The 25,606-nt window shown below is 48.4% G+C and overlaps 10 protein-coding genes across 10 annotated transcripts; 4 read left to right on the top strand and 6 right to left on the bottom strand.

Moving 5' to 3' along the window:
- Positions 1–1,273: 1,273 nt before the first annotated feature.
- On the bottom strand, positions 1,274–3,010 carry N7529_007037 (uncharacterized protein; the record flags this gene model as incomplete). The annotated part of the gene is made up of 1 exon (XM_057242564.1): positions 1,274–3,010. The coding sequence occupies one exon, from the start codon at positions 3,008–3,010 to the stop codon at positions 1,274–1,276; it is 1,737 nt and encodes a 578-aa protein (XP_057097923.1).
- Positions 3,011–3,036: 26 nt separating this feature from the next.
- On the bottom strand, positions 3,037–4,823 carry N7529_007036 (uncharacterized protein; the record flags this gene model as incomplete). The annotated part of the gene is made up of 3 exons (XM_057242563.1): positions 3,037–3,958; positions 4,014–4,456; positions 4,512–4,823. The coding sequence occupies 3 exons, from the start codon at positions 4,821–4,823 to the stop codon at positions 3,037–3,039; spliced, it is 1,677 nt and encodes a 558-aa protein (XP_057097922.1).
- A 1,246-nt stretch (positions 4,824–6,069) lies between these two features.
- On the bottom strand, positions 6,070–6,414 carry N7529_007035 (uncharacterized protein; the record flags this gene model as incomplete). Its single annotated transcript, XM_057242562.1, has 1 exon — positions 6,070–6,414. One exon carries the CDS (start codon positions 6,412–6,414, stop codon positions 6,070–6,072), a length of 345 nt encoding a protein of 114 aa, XP_057097921.1.
- Positions 6,415–7,514: 1,100 nt separating this feature from the next.
- Positions 7,515–8,458, bottom strand: N7529_007034 (uncharacterized protein; the record flags this gene model as incomplete). Its single annotated transcript, XM_057242561.1, has 2 exons — positions 7,515–8,014; positions 8,071–8,458. 2 exons carry the CDS (start codon positions 8,456–8,458, stop codon positions 7,515–7,517), a joined length of 888 nt encoding a protein of 295 aa, XP_057097920.1.
- A 698-nt stretch (positions 8,459–9,156) lies between these two features.
- N7529_007033 (uncharacterized protein) lies at positions 9,157–11,513 on the bottom strand (the record flags this gene model as incomplete). Its single annotated transcript, XM_057242560.1, has 5 exons — positions 9,157–9,343; positions 9,689–9,862; positions 9,914–10,025; positions 10,079–11,252; positions 11,301–11,513. 5 exons carry the CDS (start codon positions 11,511–11,513, stop codon positions 9,157–9,159), a joined length of 1,860 nt encoding a protein of 619 aa, XP_057097919.1.
- An 870-nt stretch (positions 11,514–12,383) lies between these two features.
- On the top strand, positions 12,384–13,094 carry N7529_007032 (OPA3 family protein; the record flags this gene model as incomplete). Its single annotated transcript, XM_057242559.1, has 1 exon — positions 12,384–13,094. One exon carries the CDS (start codon positions 12,384–12,386, stop codon positions 13,092–13,094), a length of 711 nt encoding a protein of 236 aa, XP_057097918.1.
- Positions 13,095–13,400: 306 nt separating this feature from the next.
- N7529_007031 (uncharacterized protein) lies at positions 13,401–13,924 on the top strand (the record flags this gene model as incomplete). Its single annotated transcript, XM_057242558.1, has 2 exons — positions 13,401–13,506; positions 13,554–13,924. The coding sequence occupies 2 exons, from the start codon at positions 13,401–13,403 to the stop codon at positions 13,922–13,924; spliced, it is 477 nt and encodes a 158-aa protein (XP_057097917.1).
- A 1,773-nt stretch (positions 13,925–15,697) lies between these two features.
- On the top strand, positions 15,698–16,656 carry N7529_007030 (uncharacterized protein; the record flags this gene model as incomplete). The annotated part of the gene is made up of 2 exons (XM_057242557.1): positions 15,698–16,465; positions 16,525–16,656. The coding sequence occupies 2 exons, from the start codon at positions 15,698–15,700 to the stop codon at positions 16,654–16,656; spliced, it is 900 nt and encodes a 299-aa protein (XP_057097916.1).
- A 271-nt stretch (positions 16,657–16,927) lies between these two features.
- N7529_007029 (class I myosin myoA) lies at positions 16,928–20,940 on the bottom strand (the record flags this gene model as incomplete). The annotated part of the gene is made up of 5 exons (XM_057242556.1): positions 16,928–17,346; positions 17,394–20,453; positions 20,516–20,561; positions 20,636–20,871; positions 20,934–20,940. 5 exons carry the CDS (start codon positions 20,938–20,940, stop codon positions 16,928–16,930), a joined length of 3,768 nt encoding a protein of 1,255 aa, XP_057097915.1.
- Positions 20,941–24,318: 3,378 nt separating this feature from the next.
- Positions 24,319–25,079, top strand: N7529_007028 (putative lipase; the record flags this gene model as incomplete). The annotated part of the gene is made up of 3 exons (XM_057242555.1): positions 24,319–24,439; positions 24,463–24,642; positions 24,670–25,079. 3 exons carry the CDS (start codon positions 24,319–24,321, stop codon positions 25,077–25,079), a joined length of 711 nt encoding a protein of 236 aa, XP_057097914.1.
- Positions 25,080–25,606: the final 527 nt, after the last annotated feature.

Here is a 25,606-nt window from a genome sequence, read left to right as displayed (position 1 = left end):
CTTATCCGTATCTCAGGACTCTGGAGTTGAGTGCCAGTGACTGGAATTTGAGAATAGGTCCGCATCAAAGCCATCTTGCTAGGATTTTCCTTGCGATGGCAGAGAAACTTAGCAGCCTCGAACGGAAGCCCAAGGCCATCGGTAACATCCTGCCGCCTCATTAGCTAATATCGTTTAGAGAGCTTCCTATTGATCATTCAGACTTGGCGAGATGGATAAAAATGCAGCTGGGATGACTGGGCTGGCGTGCACCCTTGATTTCTTCCCGGACGTTCAATTATCAGCACTATGGTATCTGTAGGAGAAGTGGATCGAGAGTGATGTCTGTGCCTTCTAGGTCGCACAGGAAGTCAGCAATTTCAGGATTATTCATGCTGGCTTGATGAATTTCGCGTTGGAAGAGGGCGTATCATGAAGGAAATCCTAGTGAACCTGGCGTTTGGATGGGAGTAAAGAAGGCGAGAGTGGATGAACAGTCAGAGAAATGTCTGTGTGAACATTTTCAGTATACAATAGTCTACGGAAAATTTGCTTAAGGAATAAAATGAAATGTAAGTGAAAGAGCTGTCTAGATGTTGATGGGGAAAGTGATCAGTGCACTCAGACTCACGACTGCCTGGCCGGTTCATTCCTAAAACAGAATTGCAAAGCATACACCTTATGATATACAATATTGTAAGATACATACAAAGGTGTATATATGCTAGGGTCAACGGCCTTAATTTAGTGTCCGATTTTGTGTTAGTAACAAAAAGATGGCAAGAGCAAAAACGTTCCAACCAAAAGTAAAAAATTCCTCTGACCCGGGATCGAACCAGGGACATCCAGATGACAAACTCAATTACAGTCTGGCGCTCTTCCAGCTGAGCTATCAGAGGATTGGTTGTTGAGGGTCTGCATGTCTCCACCTATCAGCCAGAAACTTACTGATGGATCGTGACTAGCTTCAGATTGACACATCTGCATCGTTTGTCACAAACCCGACCAACGTAACTTTACCACGCACAACTTTGGGTATGTGCCTGCTATAGTTATAGTATAGCTACTTGCTACTCGTATTAAAAAAAAAAAAATAGAGCACTACTCCACTGTTAGGCGTACGGGACGGTGCATATACACTGCAAGTAACCGAAAAGAAAATTATTGACACTTAAAAGCACCAATGCACTTTGAAACATTCGAGGACTCATCCTACTAATAAGCATAAAGCATTACAACCAAAAGCAAGTCATGACATCGTAAGGGGAAACATAAATAGCAAAAGAAAAAGAGATCAACGGCCCAGCGCACGAAGCCGATCTTTCAATCGATCCATTTCCTTATCATACTCCATCCCAACACGCTTCTCCGCCTCCCGAGGAGCATCCTGGAACATCACAGACTTATAATGGCCATCTCCATCCGGCGCACCGACAGTGACCCAGACGAATTTTGCACCGGGGGATTTCGGCTGCGGGCGCTCTTGTGTGCCTTGCCAAAATGCTTCGGTGGGCATGGAATCGGGAGAGGAGTCGACGGAGGGTGGGCGACCGCCTAGACGGCCGAACTTGATCCAGACTCTGAGGGTATCTTTGATGAAGGCGATTTTCTGAATGAACGCGTTTGCGTCGAGGATATCGCGAATGCGGTCCTCGGTCGAGTTGAGGGAATCACCGTTCGCGATGCTGAGGAACGTGGCGGCCTCGTCTGAGGCGACGGCGCGGGTGTCGAAGCCCGCTGGGTGCATTTTGCCTTTTGTGGCGAAGTAGCGAGCTGCCGAGGGTGAGAGGTGGTAGAAGTCGATCCATGGAGAAGAGCTGCGAGTGCGGCCGGGCGAGATGACTAGCTTTGTGTGGTCTGGGAAGTTGAATTGGAAGGCTCCATCTCCGAAACCCCAGATGCCGACGTTGCCAAGACGCTGATAGAACTTGATGAACTGGGCGCTGTTATGATTTGGTAGGTCTGCGTCCATGATACCTTCATCGCCATGGCGACCAAGGGCTCCGATCATGTATTTACCGAATTGGTCGACTAGTTTCATGCGCTTGATTTTCTCGGCATCAGCTCGTTCAGACTCATTTCCAGTATTGCTGCGAAGTCGCATCGCTCTGGAAGTTTTGATATCGAAAAGGGAAGGCGAGATTAATGCTCGTCGAATACCGCGGCAACCGAGTAGATCATCATCCCGATTTTCATAAAACTCGACCGAGGGTCCTGTTCTAGGAACTAGTTGGTCGGCCTCTGAATAATAGATTGGTTTTTGTTCGCTTTTCTCATCTTCAACGCTGCGAGCCTTCCGACGAATGTGTCTCTCGCCATCGCGCACCACAACACTCGTCGCCGGTTGCCCGTTCTCACCCTTGAAAACACAGCCCACACTTCCATCATCCAGAACATACCCAATACCATAACGATTGGTGTAGTCAACCCATTTGATGACATACGCGTGGGGCTGTTTGCGTGCACCTCCTCTTCTCCGACTTGGTGCGTGGTTGACCAGATTGGACAGCATAAGACGCAAGTCGGTGTTGACTTCAGTCAACGAAGTCCTGGGTAGAAGCTCACAAGGATCTTCGGAGTGGAACAGTGGACTCAACCCCAAGCTCGAACGTGCGCGGCCAGCTGTCTTGCTGTTAGATCGACTGATACCATTCGAGTTCGACCGACCCAGTCCATCGGATCCGCCAGAAGACCTCGATTGTGCTAATGAAGGTGGGGCGTTTTCCTCAGCCGGGCTGTCCCTTGGTCTTTCAACACGAGTTGGCACAGCTTTGAGGTCTGCTCGGGAAGTGGACCGCAAGGATGTTTGACGAGCGATCGCTTTACGTTCCTCTGGCCTCGTGGAGGGTTGCCGATCCCTGCTAGAGATAGAAGGCTGCAGCAACTCCTGGTCAGCAGCCGCCAATCTCCGAGACTGAGAGCGTGTTTTGCCTACAGTCAAGCCATTTGGCATGCTCGTCGACTTGCTCAATTGTGGGGCAATTTCCTTATCCTTGCTGCGTAGTGTGGTTGCTTGAGACGCAGATACCATTCTTCGGGTGCGAATGGGACGATCCGCTAGTCCTCCCGCTGGCACTTCTGCGGCTGAAGCCTTTGGCTCTGGGGGTGGGAGATCACGGTAAGGCCTGGACGAGGTTGGGGGATCGCTGATTCCAGGGGCTCTTCGGGGGAGAGAGGGGGGGGTACACGGGCCTGTTGTCGCAGTGTTGCAGCGTGGCTCTGTCCTTCCATCCGGCGCTGTTGGGCAGCAGCGAGGGCGGCATTGGTGCGCGAGGCTGCAATGGGGTTGGGCCGAGACGAGACGTTCCGTGCAGACATCGTAGACATCGTGCTACTGTTGAACATCGACTCGTCGGCCCGTACTACCTTCCGAGATGTCTCCAACAAGCACCAATCTCCGTCAAGATCATGTGGCCATCGATAGACAAAGTCCGGTGACAAGGGGATTACTGGCCGCAAGCCTCTGGAATCCTCTACATCACACTCAGAAAAGGCTGACTTGGAGCAATTCCTACCGACCGATTTCCGTGGCATTCCATCGGGTTTCCTTCCCACCCCGCAGAGGGAGTAAAATGCTGCCTTGCAGGAATAGTATCGCTGGGTGGGGTCATCCACCTGGTACACATAGGCTCGCAGTTTCTCATCGGAGTCCAGTCCGTAACCGCTTACCACAGCATCACCCCTTGGTGAAGCGTCTTTGAGCCACAGCGGCTTATTAAATCGAGTTGCGGGGTCCAGTTGACGGGGAATACAACCGTCGTACATGTTGAAGAATGCGTGCTCGACGATATCATCTGGATCCGGCCGTTCTTCGTCCACTAAATTCAAACAACCGGCAACCAAGTCCTTTGCTTCCTCGGGTATGAAATTGTTTGTCTCCGATTCTTTGGGCCACACGTAATTCAAGTTCCTGACTTTTTTGTATATCTCCTCTTGTGTTTTTGACTGAAATGGCGGGTATCCAGTAAGCATGGCAAAGCTAGAACAATAGTGTCAGTTTCACAAATTACATTCCGATTTCATATTTCTCTTACCATATCACACCCAAGGACCAAATGTCGACTTTTTGTGTGTGACCACCTTTGCTCTTGTCCAAAACTTCTGGAGCGATATAGTTAGGTGTACCACACAAAGTATTCCGTCGCTTAGCGTCCTTCTCGGACAGAATCATCGCAGCCAGTCCGAAATCTCCGATCTTGATATTCATGTTTTGGTCGAGGAACAAGTTACCCATCTTCAAGTCTCTGTGGGCGACAAATCGTTTGTGAAGATATTTAACACCAGCACAGAGCTGAATCATGAACCGACGCACTTCTGGTAAGCTCAAACAACGGCGTTTTCGCACCATATCCATTACTGACCCGTTCGGGCATAGCTCCAGGACAACATATGTGCTTGATTCAAAAGCGAACGCGCGATAAAACTGGACGATGAAAGGGTGGCGCATCTTCGAGTGAATCTGAAGCTCGGTTCGAAACTGGGATAATAAGTCAATTACCGTCAGTCGGTCGACAATCAGAGATCCGGCGTACCTTCTCTTCCATCTTCTTTTGAGGCATCTCCGACTTCACGACTTTCATAGCATATACCCGCCCATTTCGTGCCAATGTGCCCTCATAGCACACAGCAAATCCACCTTTGCCCAGGAATCCACCCATCGAGTATTGCTCCCCGCCATCCTCGGGCTCTGTGACTATGGGCGGCGGTGGGTCGGCATGATTCTTAGACGGCGCAGACTTCTGCTGGTTACTCGGTGGTGCAACATTCTTCTCCAAAGCCTTGCGATCCATGGCCAGCTTTGGTTTTATCAGTTGGTTTGTTGAGCGCGGGGAGAGGGCCTCCATTCTTGGCGAGTTGACTTTATCGTTGAATTAAGATAGTAGCAGTAATTTGAGCATGGGCAGCGAAGGGGGTATCGAGCGTAAAGATCATTAAAACAGTGATTAAGTGTTGTTGTTCCAAAGGGTATCAATTTTCTGCAGGCTTTGTATCCCTGCAACAATCAAGTCAGAATTCGCTCAACAGTCGGCAACCCGACGCCGGTTCCCGTTTAGAATGGAATAAGAGAAATTCAAAGATTCAACTTACCCGAATGCAAGGCGCTAAAAAAGAGAAATCAAAACTGTACAGAGCTCTCCGAAAGCAAACAGCAGCGCCTCAATTGAGGGTTGGGGTGAAGATGGAGAATAGCAAGAGCCGGACCATAACAGTTTGCTCAAAACGGTAATCGATAAACACGGTCGTTGGCCCGTGAGGTCACGTGTGCTCATAGATATTCACTTCCTTTTTTCTTTTTCTTGTTAGTCTGAATCATTCCTATATAAATTGATAAACAAAAAAATTTCATTCATATACTCTAGGTCTATTTGAATCATGGATATGTTATTGAATGTTTTCCATGAAGATCTCCATGTGATGTTGGGAAATATATCTTTGTTTACTCTTGAAAAAGGAAAATAAAAAAATTGAACCCACTGGGCCCACCTGGACTTAGGAAAAAGTACTCAGGGATTTACATAGGAGCAGAAGCAATAACTCTGGAATCTGTCTCTTTTCTCTCTTTTCTCCTTGGAAAATTACACCTAGAATGTAAGGTATAGCCTGGGTATAATTTTGGACGTCAAGCTGCTGTTTAACTGTCTGACATTATCGTTAATCAAGTAAATTATTTAGCACATACGTAACTACGCTCTTTTTCTGACGATATATATCCGCACTCGACGTCGATATTTACCCGTCTGGGTTCCAACAGCAACCTAAGAATCTAAACTACACCAAAATTAGCTCACCGTATAGCTGAATAACTGTAGGCCAAGAGCAGAAATTAGATACGAAATCGAAAAAAGGCAGTTCGAACATCCACAAGTTACATAGGTATAAGTCTCTTTCTTATAAGTTGTGTGCTATACTATGATGTTGGATATATCAAGATCTGTGCATATAAATATCAGTGAACATGTACTTGGTCTGCACTAGGTACCTAATTACACCGATAGGAATGTTCAAGCAATGCAGATATCTCCTGAAACAATTCACAGTAAATTCTAGAAAACGCGTATATGCAAGGAAGATGATTCAAAACGGCCCAAATTAGGGCATGTCACATTCACCGCCCGGTTGATCTGTGTCCAAAGTGCACTCAGAGTGATCTCCTGCATTGTTGTCGAACGTCACTTTCAGAGTATCCCAGTCGATAACCACAGCAGCGGAGTCACAGATAGTGTGTGTAGCCACGCCCGAATTACCACCACAGCCCTTGTCGAAAGGCTCGGAGCTCCCATCCACACAGCCATAAAGGTCGCCATCGACAATAAGCGTGCAGTGCGTGACGTACTTGTTGGCTGGGGGTTGGGTGTTCTCGATGTGAACACGGACAGCTGAGGAGAGCTGGGCCAAGGCGAGGAGGGCGCCAAATGTGTACCACGTGGAATGCATTTTGATGGTGGTATGAGAGTGATATGGTACGTTGAAGCAATGGAGAGGTGGAATTAGATATTGATTGGAAATGAAGGACTGGATGCTGAACAAGTGAATGACTGGCGGATAGAAAAGACCTTATATAGGAAATATCTTGAAATTTAGAGATAAATTCTAACAACGCTAGTCCTTTTTCTACTAAATTAGAGATTTCCAAGGATGCCTGGGTAATACAGCGAAAGATCGTAGTCTCCGGAGCTTCTGCGGTCATTCTGTGCCAGTTGATTGATTTACCCCATAAACATAATGACTCAGGCGACAGTCATAGTTCTAAAATTATCTCATCCCAAGCTCTACGCCAAGCCTGTAGAGGCCTTTTGGCCCCCATACACTCGATTTAACCGAGTGCAACCCCCACGCAGGATTCGGAGGGGGGTTGAGACCCGGGGGCTAAATGGGGCCAAAAGGAGGGGATTTTGCCCCCAGACTAGATCTAGAGGGATAGTCTTGATCAGATACTAGATTTGAGTGTTACAAGCATCATAGGATTCCGAGAGACCGGAATCAAAATTGCACTAAGTTCGTTCAGCCGCCAAAGATCCTTTACGTCGGAATACTTTCCTCGATCAGAACAAGCATTGCCTAAAAATGCTTGGAAGACGCCACTCTGTTTGCTTCTTTGCGCCAAAGTCATTATTTGTCATCCAAGTCCGGGAATATCGACTGTGGCTGAATTGATGCTGAAGGCTTTGATGTCAAGTAGATCTAACCATTGAGATACATTAGCTAAACAGCTTTGTCTATTTCTTGTGGCATGAATTCACATATGAGAAAATGTGATTAATCTATGTTCACTGGTATGCATGCTAGTATCTGTAACATAATAAGCCCCCCTGTGTGTCCATCACTTCCTCTACTCGAGGTTCTCGAGCCAATCCATGCATGGGAAGTGTATCATTGAGAGAGGCCTGGACTTCAGAATGGCCACTCTTTCTTCCATTATATTCCATTTTCCGTGACGGTTGTTCTTGTTGCCATAACCACCAGAGACGATCAAGTTGTACATGGTGGAGATAGAAGACGGGGTCTGCATTTGTTAGCTGACGAATAAAAGCAAACTAATTTTTTCTTTTCAGCTTACCTGCCGGAGCATCAAATGAGAAGAAGTCACCACACACCCCATTGGGCATAGCATTATGAGGACCCATCTCAAGAGAAAGAAGGAAGTCAAGGTAGACTGTCTTATTATGGGATCTCTCTACAGCCCGAGGCGAGAGAAATGTTCCATCAAAGTTCCCTGAGTCCTCCATACACCCAAACCCTCGGGATAAACAGTGTGGTTTGATCGTGTTGTTGGAATAGTAGACAGTGTAATCGGCGAATGGGCCGTCACTCACGCAACGACCGGAGAATACGGTCTCATTACCATTGAGATCCCCATTGCCGCCAAACCCTGTTTCAGCGTCCCAGATAGAGGACCTATCAGGGTGTTTCCAGTCCAGAGTCCAGTCCCAGTATGTTAGTTGACCATTGTATCCGCATTCCTGCCTCAAAGCCAGCTCATAGACATGGATAAAGTAGCGATGCCAGGGTAAGAAGGGGGCGGCATCATGGGCTGCTTACTTGTTAGCAACAGCAAAAGTCACTGATCGTCAACAAATGGCTCAAACTAACCATAATGCTCAATGAGACGGTGTGACCAAGGGAAATCATCACTAAGCCGACCATGTGAATACATCTTGGATGGCAGCTTATTCAAACATTTTACAGCCTCGATATAGCTAGCTTGCTCGGAGCGAGCCAATTGCCGCCACTCACGACGTAGAACAGGCTCAGTACATGGGGAAGGTTGTGGATTGAAGGCTGGTTCGTTCTTCTTTACTCTCCATTCGAACCCCAGAAACATACCGGCCACAATTAATATTGTTGCCACGACGCCTGCCAACAATGATTTGACATTGGGCTTTGGCTTCTCTAATGACGGCTCAATGTTATTTCCATTCTCGATATCGTCACTCGGAACCGAGGAGTATTTTGGCGAAGAATGCATTGGCGAAGCCATAGAGAGATAATGGTATAATTCAAGAAACGAATATACCTTGGGGAAGTGAAAGAAAACAGAACAGAGACATTCTCTTTCGCCTCACCTTCCATCTATGTTTACTACAGATATCTCAACTTGTAATCTACAACCAACGCGTCATGATCGGCGTCGCCTCAAACTAAAGTGTTGTTGGGGCCGTAAAGTGGCACCTCGCCCCCTATATGCTAATGATGGCCCCCATGGAGTCCACATAAACCATCGAATTGCCTCGGAAATATCTATCGACCCTCATCGACTCGACTTCAATGATGTAAGATGAAAGGGCACAAAGGACACTAGTCATTGAACATCATGCTCGGGCTGCAATCCTATGAGCCATTTTTGGATTGAAACTTGCCCGACAAGCGATATCTCCATGTGAATGTAGCGACGACGATCTTTTACCCGCGACTTTTCGCCTCATGATCTCTTCTGATGAGGGGCGAAGTAGCCGGCAGCGCTGGTATTCATGTATAAAAGGGGCCCCATATACCTCGCATTTCCTACCCCAGAACAAGAACCCACGAGAATAAACATGTGAGAAACAATCTTGAATGACCAACTGCTCTTGTTGGCCCACGAGAAGAAACATAGCTAATGCCAAACCACAGAAGCAAATCACCATGCACTTTTCCACCAAATTCCTCGGTTTTCTCGGCGTGAGCGCCATGATCAGCCTAGGCCTGGCCAAACCCATGCCTCAGGGCTATGCTGTGCCTGCCGGCAACGACGGGAATGGAGATTGCGCCGGCAGCGACGGAGAAGAGCATTCGGATGTCCTGGCTTGCCCTGCTCATCCGGAAGCTATTGATGAGCTCTGCTTGGGGAACCCCTGGAAGGGAGACAATTGCAATGGCGGTGTCGCTGGGTCGGGCCCACTGTGTTTAAACGGTAATTTCTGTACCGGAGACATGCACGGTCAAACAAAGAGCGGAGAGGATGCTATTGATTACTATAACAAGATGGGCTGTAACTGTGATGGTTAGAGGGTTGACTGTCCATGAAATGATACATATGTGCTCGGAAACCTTGTTGTTGTACAAAGAACGTTGTACGAAATAGAAGCTCTGCTTGTCCCTGGAAGGCAATTATCATACGTCCCGCGATGGTTTAGCAAGAAGTCATCGATGCAAATTATTTGATTCGTGTCTCGATATCAAAGCTCTAGTAGAAAAACAATCACTGCGCATATAACACAAGCCAGGTTACCCCCAGAGAATATTCATCTTCGCGAGGATGCTATCCTTCTTGATTGGAATGTTCTCCGGGTCATTGTTGGCCTCGTTAAGTGCCTGGTGGACCGGTACCATTTTCAAGGGAATGATTTCTGTCCGGCGGAAGAACTTGTATCCTCCGTACGCGCCAAGAACAAGCGGGATGTCACTATTGCGGTTAGCTCACTGAGGTTGCATATAACGTGTAGATTGGACTCACAGATACGACGAAACAAATGAGGCAGGATCCCAATTTCCGGTCGTGAATACCTCAAAGCCTCCAGTCAGAAGAATGAGGACACAGGAGATCAACGCAAACCAGGAAGTATATCCTAAAAGGTGTTAGTTGTGAGATTATAATCAAGAAATTCGGACCAGAACTTACTGGTAATACGATTATGCCACGGCAACTCAGAGGCCGGAATGCCCTGTTTGTCCATTGCCTTCAATAAACGAATATGGTTCAATGCGATTGTGATCCACGAGACCAAAGTACCAGCAGCGGTCAAATCAACGAACCACCAGAAGACATTCATCGCGTCATTAGAAACACACATGTAAGCCAGCAACGAGAACAAGATTTGTAGCAGCACGCACATGTAGGGCACACCCCACTTTGTCGTCCGCAAGAAAATCTTGGGAGCATGGCCCTTGATCGCAAGACCGTACAATGTTCTCGTTCCCGCCAGAATACTCTGGTTAGACGCGGACCATGCAGAGGTCAAGCAAACTGCATTCACAACAGATGGAATAGCCTTGATGCCTGCGTCACCAGCAGCAATCACAAATGGACTGGTAGCAGCTGTGCCAGAGTCTGAGCCGAGACGCTCATCAGCGCTGGAAACAAGCATACCCACAACCAGCACAGCGGCCAGGTAAAAGATCGACACACGTGCGAAGACACGCTTGCAGGCCTTGGGGATATTCTGTCGCGGGTTCTTGGTTTCAGCAGCGGCCATGGCCAGGGATTCCACTCCGGCGAACGAGTACACTGCATTGGTCATGACAGCCCAGAATCCGAGGAAACGGCCCCAAGACCCAGTAGAGATATACTCGACGAACGGACCGGGGTCTTTCCAGTAGTGGAATCCGCGCCTGGGTACACCAGGCACACCACCCAGGTCAATGACGAGACCTAGAATAACAACAAAGACAACCAACAAGATCTTGAGAATGGCGAATATGAACTCTATCTCGCCATAGACGCGGATAAATGAAATGGCGACAACCACAGACACCACAATAAGGATGGTCACCCAGACAGCGGCGTTGATATCCGTCCAGTACTGGATCAAAACCACACTGGCAGAGATCTCACTAGGTACGCTGATAAAGCAGCCATAGACGACGTTCCAGCCGACGGCAAATGCCAGCGCGGGATCAACTAGGACTTCTGCGTGTCGCACAAAGGATCCGGTGACGGGTAGCAGGGCTGAAACCTCACCCAGTGCAAATTGAATACTGCAGACGACTAGGCCGACAAACATATAGCCCAGAAGAGCACCTAGCGGACCACCCGTGGCGATAGAGCCACCGAGACCGAGAAAAAGACCCGTTCCCTACGGAAGATTAGTTGGTGACTCGCTGTCCGGATTTGTTGTACATACAATCGCACCGGCAATGGCAATCATCTGAATATGGCGCTGCCCCAGGCCCCGGATCAAACTCTGCCGTTCATGCTGGGTCACGATCTGCCCGTCCTCGGTGATGTCCCTTGGATCCAAAGGACCCGCATGTGGTTGATTTTCGACATCGTGTACATCTTGTACGATGTATCCAGTCCCCGTTTTGGGAGAGCTTTCCTCAAATACCCCTGCCATGGCTGATATGAAGAAAGCAAAGATCAAAAAATAATTTGGTAAAAACTGAACCGTGGTAGTCTAAATCACATCATCTGACTGGCTAATGAGGGAAGGCTATTTTTGCTTATCTGGGTAAGGTGTGATTTGATTGCGCGTAGCGTAAACTGCCTGAGACACTTTTGGACATTTCAATGGAATTTCCGAGGTTGGGAGAAATTGTGGTAAAATGCATGCATGATGTGATTGGTCCCTAGCTGCAGCTTATTGCGCCATATCAAGTATTGGATAGGAAAGCAAAACGAATCTTGAATGAATCTCTAGTTGTACACTCGGAGCTCTCCGAGCTATTGTGGACTGTTGTGGGCTCAAATTTTATTATTTGGCGTGTGCCAAGCAGATCGACTGCCAAGGGAGAGCCACCTCGAGATGTGTATGAATGCGAATTGAGCTGTGATCTGATAAGTAGATGGGTTATCTAGGTAGTCAGAGACCAACGGCAATTTTGAAATGGCAGAAATATAGAACATCGATACAAACCCGAGAGCTTCTTTTTATCCTGGAGATGTTGAAATCTGGGTTCCTCTCTCGTGATTGGCTCGTGATTCCAAGGTGGGGTTGGTTGTATACTTAGTCATCATGTTCGGGCGGTGCCTGGATGTCTCACGGAGACAATGAAGTGATTCACAGCCTTCGATTTTCGTCATCTCGTTTTCCAGCCATGTCGCTGACATTAAAGCTGTCGTCTTTAGTGATCCGAACCCTATCAAAACCCATTGCAGTAAGCTTGCTCCCAAGCTTCATTCATCTAAACTTCCGAGTTGACCCCCACAGTCGCAAATAAAAGCCCAAGCTCGAGAACATGAACGATTCCGCAAAGTTTGCGTCTCGATGGCGCAAGCTCTCCATCGATTCGATATGCGCCTGCGGCTAGGTTCTCTCCGCGACACCGCTGCCTCACAAAAGCAAGCCGCCGCTGAAGCCGCAGCCCGCAAACACAAACCGTCAATGCCGACAGTTAAGAACGCCTCCGAGACCAAAGCCGCAGAGGAGGCAGAAGCAAAAGCAAAGGCTGCAGCGGAAGAGGCAGCCAAACCACAACATTACCGCATCCGACCGTTGTCCGAATCCAAAGCTATTGAGTCCGGTGCCAATTTCATCTCCGAATCATTCCTCTTCGTTGTCGCTGGAGGACTGATCCTCTTCGAGTCGTGGCGGTCACGCAATAAGGAGAGCACACGGCGAGAGGGTATTGAGGGAAGGTTAGCGGAGCTTGAACAATCCGAACAGGCTGCGCGGGGAGCTTTGGTCGCGTTGGAGAAAGAGCTGCTCCAGCTAAGAGCGAAGCACGGTGACATGCCCAAGTTGGCATCGCAGAGGATCTTGCCCCGTGAAATATACGAGCAAGCTCCAGAAGACGATGAACCTGAAGTTGCAAAGGGTTGGTTGTCGCGGGTTTCGTCTTATCTTTCATTTGGTCAGAGCACTGAGACTACAACGAAGTCAGAGCCTGATAACAAGTCTGTTCAAACAACTCTAGAATCTAAACCGCCTACTGCCTCGGGTAGTCAAATTCCGGCGGCTGCGACGAAGAGCCAGTGATTTCTGTCTGGCTCGTTCTTACATTACTAGCGATATCCGGTTATAGAGGGTTTAGCGTGCATTTGCTTTTGATTGCTTCGGTCTAGATACCCTTACATATCAAAAAGACTGGAAGCTCCATGTCGTATTAACTGGAGAAAGACACCAGAAAAGACAAGGCGGAATCTGTCAATATTTCTCTCCGCTCTTTCCTCTTCTGCAAACCTATCTTGTTTCATAATCAACTCTTTTCTCTCCTCTTTCAACTTCTTTCTTCCCTCTCATATCTTAACCAACCAATTCTCTATATCTATCTACTTCGCAGCTATGGAACCGTCTGGGCCTCCAAATACAAGTCCCCCGAGCCCATCTGCTCGGCCTCCTGCTTTCGGGAAAGTGTTGCCCAGTGCTTTCACCGGTGGCTTGAGCTTTGGTGAGTTTAACAGTCCTATCAATCTGATTCTCTCTCATCATTCACAGCTGCTTCATTCGGAACTTCAACGAGCGCTTTCGGTCAGCCTAGAAATCCTTTCGGTCCTTCTGCTTCGAGTTTTCGTTTCTCGAATCCTGCCGCGCGTGCAGCCAGTACTTTTGGTCAGCCCAGTTTGATGCCAACATCTGTTTCATTTCTTCCTGTTGCATCTCTGCCCCAAATTCCTGTTGCAGCATCTTCCTCCGCCGCCTCTGAAGCGGAACCTGCTCCTGTACTCGGGTTGCGGGGACGATACAGCTCTTCACTTCGCAACCGCGAAGAATGGACCCCTATGGGACCGACTCTCTCGGCTTTGGGCTATGTAGAAGAAGTTTCCAACGCACTTCCGACCGATAGCAGATTTGATTTGATTTATTAAACCCAGCCAATCCGGACACTTGATACCACCCTTTAAATGAATTGGTTAACTTTAAATATTTTACTCCTTTCCCCCTCTCGATTTCTGGCAGAAATCAACGCCAGACGGGCCAAGCAATCCAAACTTTCGCGGCATGCAACTTGTCATATTTGGCAGTCATCGTCTACTTGATGAACGCACAGTCACTTGGGGAGGAACAGGTGGACGCCGTACAATCTTTAGGTGCACTTCACCATTGCCTGTCTTTGGGCGTTTCTGAACAACCACCAGTTCTTGTGGTTTCTGATGCTTCATACCTGATCGACTGCATTGAAGGGTACATGAAGAGTGTTTCGCGTGCGAATCCGGTGAGCTCCGGATCATTGTCTTGCTTTGATCCTGTTATATACTGACACGCCATTGGATAGAGATCCATGCACACCAATGTGCCGAAGGCTCTTATTCGCGCTGCAAGTCCGGTGCGTCGTACCCAGACGAACTCTTGACCTTGCCTCTATCGTCTACTAATGCCTCACTGGATAAAATTTCATGAAGAGCGAAGGGAATAACGCGTTCGTGCGCTCTTACAATGAGTGAAGAGTGAAGAATTGAATGAAAGCAAATGAATGGCCTTTTCTAGGCGCCATGAGGAATTGAATTGACGCTACCACACTGGTGGAACAATGGATTCTTCGGCCATAATATTAGATCTTTGTCATGAGCACCAGAATTATGTGTTGACGTTTACTTTTCATCATACCCACCTGGGTAACATGTTACCAAATTAGCGTCATAGATATCTCTTTATACCTGCTGCTCAATAAGAAGTCCAATCTATGTATAATAATTCAATCTACAATAAGTACTTGGCTGAGATTGAAGCGTAGCCCTCTTCATATAACTGACTCTAATCTAGAGAGTCATGATATAGCATAACGTCGCTTTCAAAAGCTTGTCCTGGCAGCCCTCTTCAATGTCATCTTCCATCAGCTTTTCCCATATGTAGCTTTATGCAAAGGTATATCCTTTTTCCACAATACACCCGATTGTATTTGCTACTCATACATTCATCAAGTCTCTTATACAAGATCAACTATAAGCTTCTAGGTCTGATTCCGCTTCCGCAGAGCATTGGCGGGAAACACAGGTTTGATAGGTCTAAGCGAGCAAAGCGATTCATTGAAGTTTCCTATAACTATTGACAGGCTAGAGAGCCTCAGTCCTCATATTTATAGCGCTAGTAACACAAGGGCACACATTGCTTGACATATGCCGAATGCCGAGTTGCAGGCATCAACAGAAGCAGGTGCTCCTCTTGAAGAATATAACGAGACAAACATATTGTGTATGTATTCACGGGGATATTCCGAAATAAACCCTAGAGGGAGGGTCTTTGGATCCACTTCAAATCGGACTTCATATTTTTGGTGAACAAATCTGAATTGGCCGGAATAAGTTCTACAGTGAGTAGTTATAGAAAATCTCAAGATTAGACGCTGATTATATAGCATTTATGTGGACATCATAGCCTGCGAAAAGTCGACAGAACTGGGCAAAATTTCTCTAAACCAAAAATCAAGAGACAATTGTCGATCTCAGATCGAAGCTATAGGCTACTAAAGGCAGCTAATGCTGTACAACGTATCCACATTAGCGTAAACAATGCCCCGCAACCCCTCCACGCCCCTCAGCTGAGCTCTTCCATTCCATTCTGTTCTTTTTCAGCTCTCAAAATCTATCATCGCCATCTTCCAGTTTTATCATTCTTCATCTTTCATAAATCCACACATTAAAATGTCCTACAATAACTACGGCAACGGCGGCGGCGGCGCCAGCGACGACTACTACAACCAAAACAACAACCAAGAGTTCTCGGGCCGTCAAGAGGGCCACCACCGAGGCAACCAAGGCGGCTACGGCCAAGAAATCCAAGGCAACGCCGGTTATGGCCGGCAGGAGGAGTCATACGGTCGTGAACAAACCCACGGCGGAAGCCAGGGTGGCTACGGCCGGGAAGAATCCTACGGACACCGACAAGAGTCCCAGTCCTACGGACGCCAGGAAGAATCCTACGGGCGTCAAAATGAGGGCCGCCAGGAACAATCGTACGGACGCCAGGACGAATCCTACGGGCGTCAAAACGAGGGTCGCCAGGAACAATCGTACGGAGGCCAGGGCGGCCGCCACAGCAACTCGAACGATGACTTCAGCAGCGCTGCGGACCACGCGCAGGAGCACCACGGCAGCGAGGATAAGTCACTGTTCAGCTCTGCGCTGAACTTCCTCCAAGAGCGTAAGGGGCAGTACTCTGGCGATGTTGATGAGCAACAGGCTGCCAATGCGCACCAGGCTATGTATGGGTCTGGTAGCTCGCAGGGCCAGACTCATGATTCCGGGACTGTTGGTGCTGGTGCTGCTATGCAGGCTCTGAAGATGTTCGCTGGTGGTGGTTCTGGCGAGAGCTCTGGCTCTGGTGGTATGGATAAGAACAAGCTTATTGGGCTTGCTATGGCTCAGGCTGGAAAGTTGTGGGATGAGAAGCAGGGTAGTGGTGGTAACATGGTATGTTTTTAATGGCATTCTAAGGTTTGGTTTAAGCCTATGCTAATGATTGTTTCTAGTCTGGCGACAAGCAGTCTGCTGTTAACTCTGCTGCTGAGATGGCCCTGAAGATGTACATGAAGAGCCAGGGTGGTGGTTCCAGCGGTGGCGGTGCCAGTAGCCTCTTGAGCCTTGCCAGCAAGTTCATGTAAATGCTATGTGATCGCAATGTATCTACTTTTGAGATATGACCATCCAGAATGATATGATGACTTTCTGATTTTAGACTCGCGAATAACGGTATATAATGAACTGTGGCTCTACAGTGAAAGCCCGAAACTCGGGGGAAAAATGACTCGCTGACCTGCACATGCAATGCACATGCCATAGCCTCGCATGAAAAACTCAAAAAGGCCAACGCTAAGCGCAGAAAATGTCCAACACCGCGACCGACCATAAACAGATCTGCATGTACTATCTAATCTACCACTCGTCATCGTCATCATGTTTGCCCTGCATCGCACTCTGCCGAGCCCTTAGTGCTTCGGCCAAGCCACCCGCCAGACTAGCGTTCGATGCACTATTGGGTGTGCCGCGACCGCTAGCGCCGGATGAATCGCCCGAATTCATGCTCACGGTGCTATCGCGAGGAGCAGGAGGGGGCGCGGGTTTGCGCCCTGCCATGTTGGGTCGCTTGGCAGGAGGAGCGGGAGGGGCGGGTTTGGTCTTTGCAGCGGCAGCGGCTCCAGCACCATTCGGCACAGGGCTGGAGGTTACACGGGGCGCCGCAGGGGGAGGGGGAGGAGCGGGCCTAGCTGTGGCGGCCACAGCGACCTCTTCAAGGTAGGCTTCCGGGGTCCATCCTTGAGTAGAGGTTGTTGTGTTCATGCACAACCACCAACCTAGAAAAGTTAGTAAAAATAAATCAGAGAAATATCATTGAACATACCGTTTCCTTCCTTGGACACGATCTGTACAATTTCGCCCGTACGAATGGATAACTCGTTGGCCCGGTCGCTGTTGAAGTCGTATTTGACCTTCGCGGTGGGCTTCTTTGAGGCTTGGGGGGCCGCAGGAGGGGGTGGTGGGGGAGCCCTCACGGAGCCGGTAGACTCGTTGCGAGAGTGCGACGCTGCGACTGCAGCAACAGGTACAGGTACGACGCGGGGCTGTGCGGCGGGTTGAGGTGCTGCAGCGGGCTGGGGGGTCGACCGGGGAAGAGGTTGGGCGGCGGGGACAGGTCTGCGAGCAGCCTGGGAGAGTTTTGAAGGACCACCGCCAGGGCCACCAGGTCGAAGCAGCTTGCCCTTTGTGACTGGCCGAGCAGCAACAGGCTTCGACCGAGGAGTAGGCTTCGAGACAGAGTTGGGAGGCTCGCCGCCACTGGTGTGGATTGTGCTACTCTTGTAGCTATCGACATTTCCAGCGGCTGGATCTTTGACTGCCTTGACTGTTGCCAACTTGCCAGGCTTTTTGTTGTATTCGATGGTCTCTCCAATCTTCAAGTTGAGAGAGCCACGGAGAACAGTGGACAGGTGGGTGAAAAATTCAGTCTTGAAGACGCAGTGAATCAGGGGATCAGGCTCCTGGGCGCCAATGACCAACGAGAACCAGTCATCCTTGAGGTTCGATGTGCCGACACTCTTAATAGCTCCGACGGGTACGGTACGTTCTGATGAAATGTCAAGCTGGTTGTTAACGATACTCTGCGCGACGATGAAGACATGTCGACTGGTCAACACAAGAATCCGAGGAACAGGCTTGCTGGAACGACCGAATTTATGAGCCAAGACCTCCGCACGGCAAGAGAAAACAATGTCTTCCGTGCCGCTGATCCCGGCGCCGCTGCGAATCATTGCACCAGGACCACCAGAATTTCCAACACCAAGATAATCGCCCAAGAAGCGACGAGAGCCTAGCAAACTCATTCTCCGGCGCTCCTTGCGGCCCTGGAGTAATTGGTGTCCTTGGTCACGAACCTTAATGAGCTCCAGTCCACCATTCATGCGGCGCCAGAATCGCTGGATACGGATCGCGCATTCAATACGATAACGGAGATAGTTTCTCCAGGCACGCTGAATGCGAATGGCCATGTTATGCCAGTACTTGTCTCGCATGGCTTCCAGTGCGAACAGCGTCTCGGGTGTTTTAACGAAGACCTTGGTAATACCCATCTGGTACTCCTCGGGGGGGATGCGGGTGTCCTTCAAGATCTGCTTAGCACCGGATTCCACATCACCAGTCCATGTGTAGTCACCGGCGTAAGATGTCTTGGGAGAAAGAAGGTAGAATCGCTCAGTGAATTTGTCGAAAGTCTGACGGTAGGCGAAACCAGCACGTCGAATGCGAACGTTCTCTTGCAGACCGAGGTACTTGATCTGGTGCAGAACATTGCTATGGTTGTACTCCCTGGGCGCCTTGTTGTCGTTTGGTTTGATCGTACGGATGTAAGATGGCTGTGCCTTCATGAGCGTAGCCACCAAATCATTGGCAGAAGCCTTGATCTTGTCGCCAGCAGTTGGGGGGCGGCGCTTGTCATCCTGGTTGACCTGGTCGGGGAAAAGTGTATGGACGAACTGGTTGCTGCTGGATTGGGCAAGGTTCAACAAGTCCTTCAACAGCTGATCCTTGTTCTTATCCGTCATTCCTTCGACGGCGTAGCTCACATCACCGGCGTAGTGTTTAATAATGAATTGACCTTGGCGACCCTCGAAGTTAGGGTTTTGAGACAAAAAGTTCAGTCTGCCGACGAAAGTCTGGTCAGCCGCGCTGGGATCGGCGTGGGCGGTTGCGCAGGCATCGTTCAAGGCTGCGAAGACACCGGGAGGACGCTTGTCTTCGATCAACGAGCACACGACCTTGTTATCAAAGTACTCGATCGGAGTCCACTTGATCTGTTCGCGAGCGTATTCGTCCTGCTCTGCCTTGAGAGTCAATTGGATGAAAATCTGTTGCAGCTTCTCGTTGACATAGTTGATGCAAAGTTGCTCAAATGAGTTCTTTTCAAAGATTTCGAATCCGTAGATATCCAGAATACCAATGGAGTTGGTAATGGATCCTCGGGCAGTCAGAGACTGATTGACACGCTCTACAATCCAATCGAAGAGGTTGAAGTAAATTCCCTTGGCCAAAGCATCTCGTACGGCTGCAGCTTGAGCCCTGTTAAGCGGTACCTCATAGACAGAACCCCTGCGGCCTCCACGAGCAGTCTCCATCAGACGAATCGTGAGGGCCTTGTTCACTTGCTCGGCGTCAACTTCCAGCAAGTATGCGACGAAATCAACGACTGACTGGTCGCTGATGGCAGCATTTCCAGAATCGTCCTCGCTAAATTGCACGTTGCCGATCCACAAGATAGCTGCCAGCATGCGGAAGACATTATCCTGCTCGGCGTCACTCATTCCAATAACTCTCATGGCATCCAATGTATCCTTGAATTCGGCAACATCGTCGATCCCGGGTACATCGAAACATTTGGATCGGCTCGTGTAGAGGTAGGACTGTGGCTGTTGTAGGCCGAAGCTATCGCGGTACTTTTGTGGGGCGCCCTTGGTGAGCTGGTAGAAAATGTGGAAGTTTCGCTCGTTGGTAATCTGGCCCACAACTCGCGATTTCTCCAGCAGATAGTTTGTAATGTTAGCTCCCACCGGTTCACCATTGGCATTGAACTCCAACTCCAAGTACTTTCCGAATCGCGATGAATTGTTGTTGCGCAGTGTTTTGGCATTACCAAATGACTCCAGCAATGGATTGGTCGCTAGCACCATCTCTTTGGTCTGTTGAATGGACGAATCATTGCCACCAGACACACTGGCAATGTATTGCATAATCCGCTTGGCGGCCTCCGTCTTACCAGCACCGGACTCTCCAGAAATGATAACACACTGGTTGTCCTTGTATGACTTCATGTTGTAGTATGCGGATTCGGCGACTCCGAACACATGGGGAGGGACTTCAAGGCGGTTCTTGCCGCGATAGGAGTCGAGGACATTATCGGTGTAAATACCCACTGTATTGATCGCAAGCCTGTTAGCAAATAGACCACCGTATCCTCATCGCGGAGTAACTCACGGTCTCGGAAAGGATTCACGGAGACCAACACATGGCCAATATAGGTCTATAATTCTCCCGTTAGCCCGTGCTCGTGTTCGCGCACAACCCCGCAGTCCGCGTGCGAGAGCGATCCCTTACATAAATCTCGTCATGCTCAAATCGGAGTTTCAAATTATCGTTGATGGCTTCATTGGAGATCTTGCTGAGTAGTGTAAGATCTGATACACCGATCTCCTTCTTCTTGCTGCTCTCAAAGGTGGCCTTCTTGACTTGCGGTTTTCCCCCCGCTTGCCGGCCATCGCCAACATCGGCGACTGCTTTGGAGCGCCCGAAACGGCTCTTTTTTCCCCGCCAACGGGGCGTCGTGACTGACCCTATATCACAATCGCAGGGTCAGTTTGGACCTTATCTGGTTATTCCGCGCGGAGTAGGCTACCTACCATGTTGTATCAATCTGTCGGGTTCTCGCGCCCGAGCTTCGTAATTGTGACCTGTCAACCGAGTCGTAGTTGGGAGACTCTGATAAGTAGGAAGACAAAGTCAAGAAAAGTGAATAGTCTAGAACCAATGCTGTAGGTAGGAATGAAAGTGACTGGGGGGGACTTACGTACAACAAGTCAAACCAAAGCAAACAGCTGCGCCACACAGGGTCCGTTGCTGCCTCAGGGGGCGAATTGGGTATCATTTATCCGCTTGGTAAATTCGCCAAGTGGTTGACTAATAATAAAAGAACGTGATTCTCAATTCTTATTGCTCAATTTCTATCACAAATTCTTTTTTTCTTTCATTAAATCTCATGTCAGCCACGCGCGTTACGGCTTGTGGCTCGTGTGGTCAAGAATAGAAGCACCGACGTCATTGGGCATATCCAGAACTATACTGCCTAACTGCATCTGATTACAATTTAATTGGTAGCATATACATTAGAGTGGAAACAATAGTTGCTTGAACTAAACTCGAGAGCTAAGAAAAATCGCAAATGGGCCGACGCAAAGAAACCAGAGATGAATGGAACCTCTACGGGGTCAACGTATGAATGCTGAACGGATTGTTGCAGAGTCTTAAGGGTATCATGGACGGAACCTACAGCTTGATGAGCCATGGTCTAGGATCAAATAGAATGAAATTCTAAGGAAGATCAAGTTGCTCGGGTTGGTCCGCAGAAGAAGTCTCAGACTTGAAACACATTACTGCAAACGAGACAGACTCGGGAGCATCGACAACAGGGGGTCTGACGGCACGAAAGCTCATTTTTGAATGAGACCGATGTTGAACGGACTTCCAAGAAACAGGTGTTGTCCTTGTTGTTCAGCGAAAGCTTAGCGATTGCCATTTATTTATACGTCTGACTATAGAAGAGCTTCAGATCGACCATTCATGAGCTCGATTCAATTCGATATTTCAATATCCAAATGAGGCTCAGTGTGATCACCCATGAATTTTCGGGCCATTAGCTGAATGGTCTTCAATTTACCTTCAATCATTATTGATGTATCAACAATGATGCTATCGCTTGTTTTTGACATGTGTGTATGAGAGATCACTGTATCCAGGTTATAGATTTTTAATGTGATTCAAAATGTTGAGTCAACAGCATAGCAAGATTCAGCCTGCCTATGTTGTAGAATAATGGTTTAAAGGGCAAGAGGTGAAGAAACTAAACAAACAACGAAGGGAACCTTGGAAGTAACATGTTAGATTGCTACTTTCAAATTTGACCTCAGTCATGACATGTTTGTCTGTCATGAGTATTACAAATCAGCCCAATTGGCTGAGTGGTATAATGCCTCTTGTCACGTGACACTTTGGCGGAGTGGTTAACGCGCGGGCCTGCTAAGCCCGTTTCCTCGGAAGCGCAGGTTCGAATCCTGCAGGTGTCGCATTTCTTTTTTTATTCTTTCCCACCAGATCGATCTATGAATTCTCTTTCGATCCTTTTTTTTATCGGATTATTCCTCTTATATAACAAATCGACTATTAAGTGAAGTTACAGTGTGAGCTCTGTGGGAGTGTGCTCTACTATATAAGTTCCAGTGAGTGTGGAGGTGATCCTATTGTCATGGTCCCTTTGAGACTCACCGTATTTTGCTGCCTACAGCTATATATATCAATATCGAAATTCTTATCGTTGCTTCTGTTCTGCTTCTATTCCGAGGGACAAATGCCTGATTCCAGACAAAGTAGTAACAGATAGAAATTACTGAGTTCTGATGTATATTTCCTCCTTCTATTGTTTCCAAACAACTACCTTTGGCCCTTTACGGTTTGCAATTAGTTACTGCTAGACGAAAAAGACACACGGTCCTAGAGATACCATGACCCATGGATAGACTACGTCTCCGCTCCATAAGGCCCACGATCAAAACCATGACCCCCAACCTTATCGAAATATGGCGTTACAGGAGCCCTTCGAGAGAGGTGGATCAATGTCCCCGTGGAAGAATTCCCAACTCGCCCCTTTTGACTCACTATGATTGACTTAGAGGTCCAAAGAAGGGGAATAATCCACAAGGTCTCACTTCTCCACCCGAAGAAGTGTTCAAGAAAGTTGTCGATGTAGGTAGGACTCCCAATCAAAAACATCTATCGAGCTTTGTAAAAGTATATATCTGTCAGACTAGACATTTAGGAAGAAGCGGTCATATTTGCCCGGAGTGATCGCAGAGCACATTAAGAATGCTAGTCGGACACCTCACAGGCTGTGTATTAGAACACCTATCTGATGGAAAGACTCAAGTACATCCACCCTTGTAACGTCATCCATAGTGGAACGCTGTCTTTTGTCAAAAAACAGCTGGATCTTTACATTGAATTCGGTTGACCTGTAAGGCACAGTGCGTTTAGGAGGAAAATACTGCCCAGGGGCAGAGCTCCAGGGTTTGTTCGGGACTCTTATTGGAAGATCGGTAGCATATTTGTTTATGGCAGGCTCGAGATGCAATTTGACATTGATGACATTAATATCCAGTAAAAACGAGTACATTGAATGTGTAGTAGTAGTCCTATCGTACCTACATTTTTTCCTCCCTCGGCTTTCTATAGAGTCTTGTCAGTGCGCTAGATTCCCTTGAATCAACCCCCACAAAATAATGATTGGCGCGAACGACGCGGGAAGAAGGTCATTCTTTCTCAAATTCGAACTCGTGCATGAGCCCCCATAAAAGCCGGGAAGCCACGGGCCAGAGCTTTGCGGACGCCTTAGTGCCAGACCTTGGTACAAGAGAAAGCAAACCAATAGTTTCGATGATCCCCCAACCAATGCAGAACGACAGCACAAATAAAACCTGTGAATGGACAATGATTCGACTCAATGCTTGGCAGCTGTAGCCGAGGAGGGGGTTCACATCAATAATGCGAGTCTTGTATACGATTCAGTGTCGTCTCCTGGCTAGACGGGACTTTGGTCATGCGAATTGAGGGGGCTCTCACGCCAGATAATCAATCAGCTATGAAAACCATTTTTGTCGGCATCAGCCTTATATATGGATCTCTTAGCTCTCCGCTACCCGTCCGTCAAAATTCCGCCTTGGCGAATACCAATCTTGTCGACATTTTATCCAATGCCGCGCACGACTTGTATATAGGCAAAGATAGATCAGATGCCATACAAGATCTTGTACTTCAGCTTGAACAAACTGGTTCGATCGCCATACAGGATTCTGCTCAGTCTGCATTGTCGGCATTCGAAGATATTGTGTCGAAAAGTACCTAATATCGTCGATGTAGCCAAAGGCATCACGGAGATCGGCCTTTTACCTTCCAAATTTAACTCGCTTTTGGATGTGTATCTGGACAGCAAGCTGAGCTTACTCGATGACCAAATGCCAGCCCCAAGTCGAGAGGTTTATCTCTCAAAGGATTCAGGGGATGCACCCTACTTGATCGCTCAGGATATACCCCGAGCAGCAATCTACATCCCAGATTCATTTTCGCTTGGCTACAGTAGTCGAACACCAGTGATATAGTAGAAGGGTCAGCGTTTCCCGCCGGAAAGACCTTCCACTTCAACTTCGGCAAGCTAGGCTCTGCCATCTCCGTCGACCCAGCATGGGTGAACCTTTCACAAGCATCAGTATCCGACGCCCAAGTGAACGCCGAGTATGCCGCAAATGCAATCAACTACATCGCCACACTCATCGGCCAAAGTCCAGCCGAGATATCATGATCACAAGGCGGACTAGACATCCAATGGGCGCAGAGATACTGGCCATCGACACGAACCGTCGTGATAGACTTCATCACAAGAAGTCCTGACTTCCCCGGCACGTTAGTTGGCTCCCTTGTCTACCCAGCCCTAGAAGCAGTAGTATGCACACCATCACGATTCCAGCAAGGATGGGATAGCTCGTTTATCCACACGCTACGCGCAGACGGAGGCGACTCCGCCTACGTGTCCACAACAACCGCGTACTCGACCTTCGACGAGATCGTCCAACCAATGTCCGGACCCAGTGCGTCAGCCATCCTGAGCGATGTGCGTAGTGTCGGCGGGACAAACGTCCACCTCCAGAAGGAGTGCGCGGCGAAGCCCGCCGGTGCCGTCTATACCCACGAGGGCGTGTTGTACAACCAGCTTGCTTAGGCGCTGGCCATCGATTCAATCACGCATGACGGGCCTGTGAATGTCTCCCGTGTTGATCTTGGTCGGGTTTGCCAGCAGGTGCTTGCGCCGGCTTTTAATGGAAGGATCTGTTTGGAACAGAGGGCTTGATGCTTATTGCTGTTAATGCTTTGTTGGTATATACGCCTCATGCTACGGGTGAGCCACCTATCAAGGGGTACGCGTCTTCGGGGCTAAAGTAAAGTTGAATAAATAAATAATAAAAGTGGTTCGCGGGGGTTTAGCCACACGGCTTGAGAATCAGAGTCAGGGCGAAGCCTCAGCTCACGTAGACTAAATTGTGGAATTGTAGGTAGAATACATATTTATCCACCGTTGACTCCATGTAAGCAGTGCATACATTGTATATAGTAGCTTACAACGGAAATTATTATTGTAAACGGTAAAAGTGTTCTAGTAGTTGTCTCCGTAGGTGGATCTGAGACAGATCGCCTAATTGCCGAACCCGACAATTCAAAAAGATATCAGATTCTTTGAAAATCTTCCTA

This window comes from Penicillium soppii (assembly GCF_028829465.1).
Source record: "Penicillium soppii strain IBT 18220 chromosome Unknown utg000005l, whole genome shotgun sequence".
Classification (NCBI taxonomy): domain Eukaryota; kingdom Fungi; phylum Ascomycota; class Eurotiomycetes; order Eurotiales; family Aspergillaceae; genus Penicillium; species Penicillium soppii.
The sequence above is the reverse complement of the archived record's forward strand: the minus strand, read 5'-3'. Positions and strand labels throughout refer to the sequence as shown.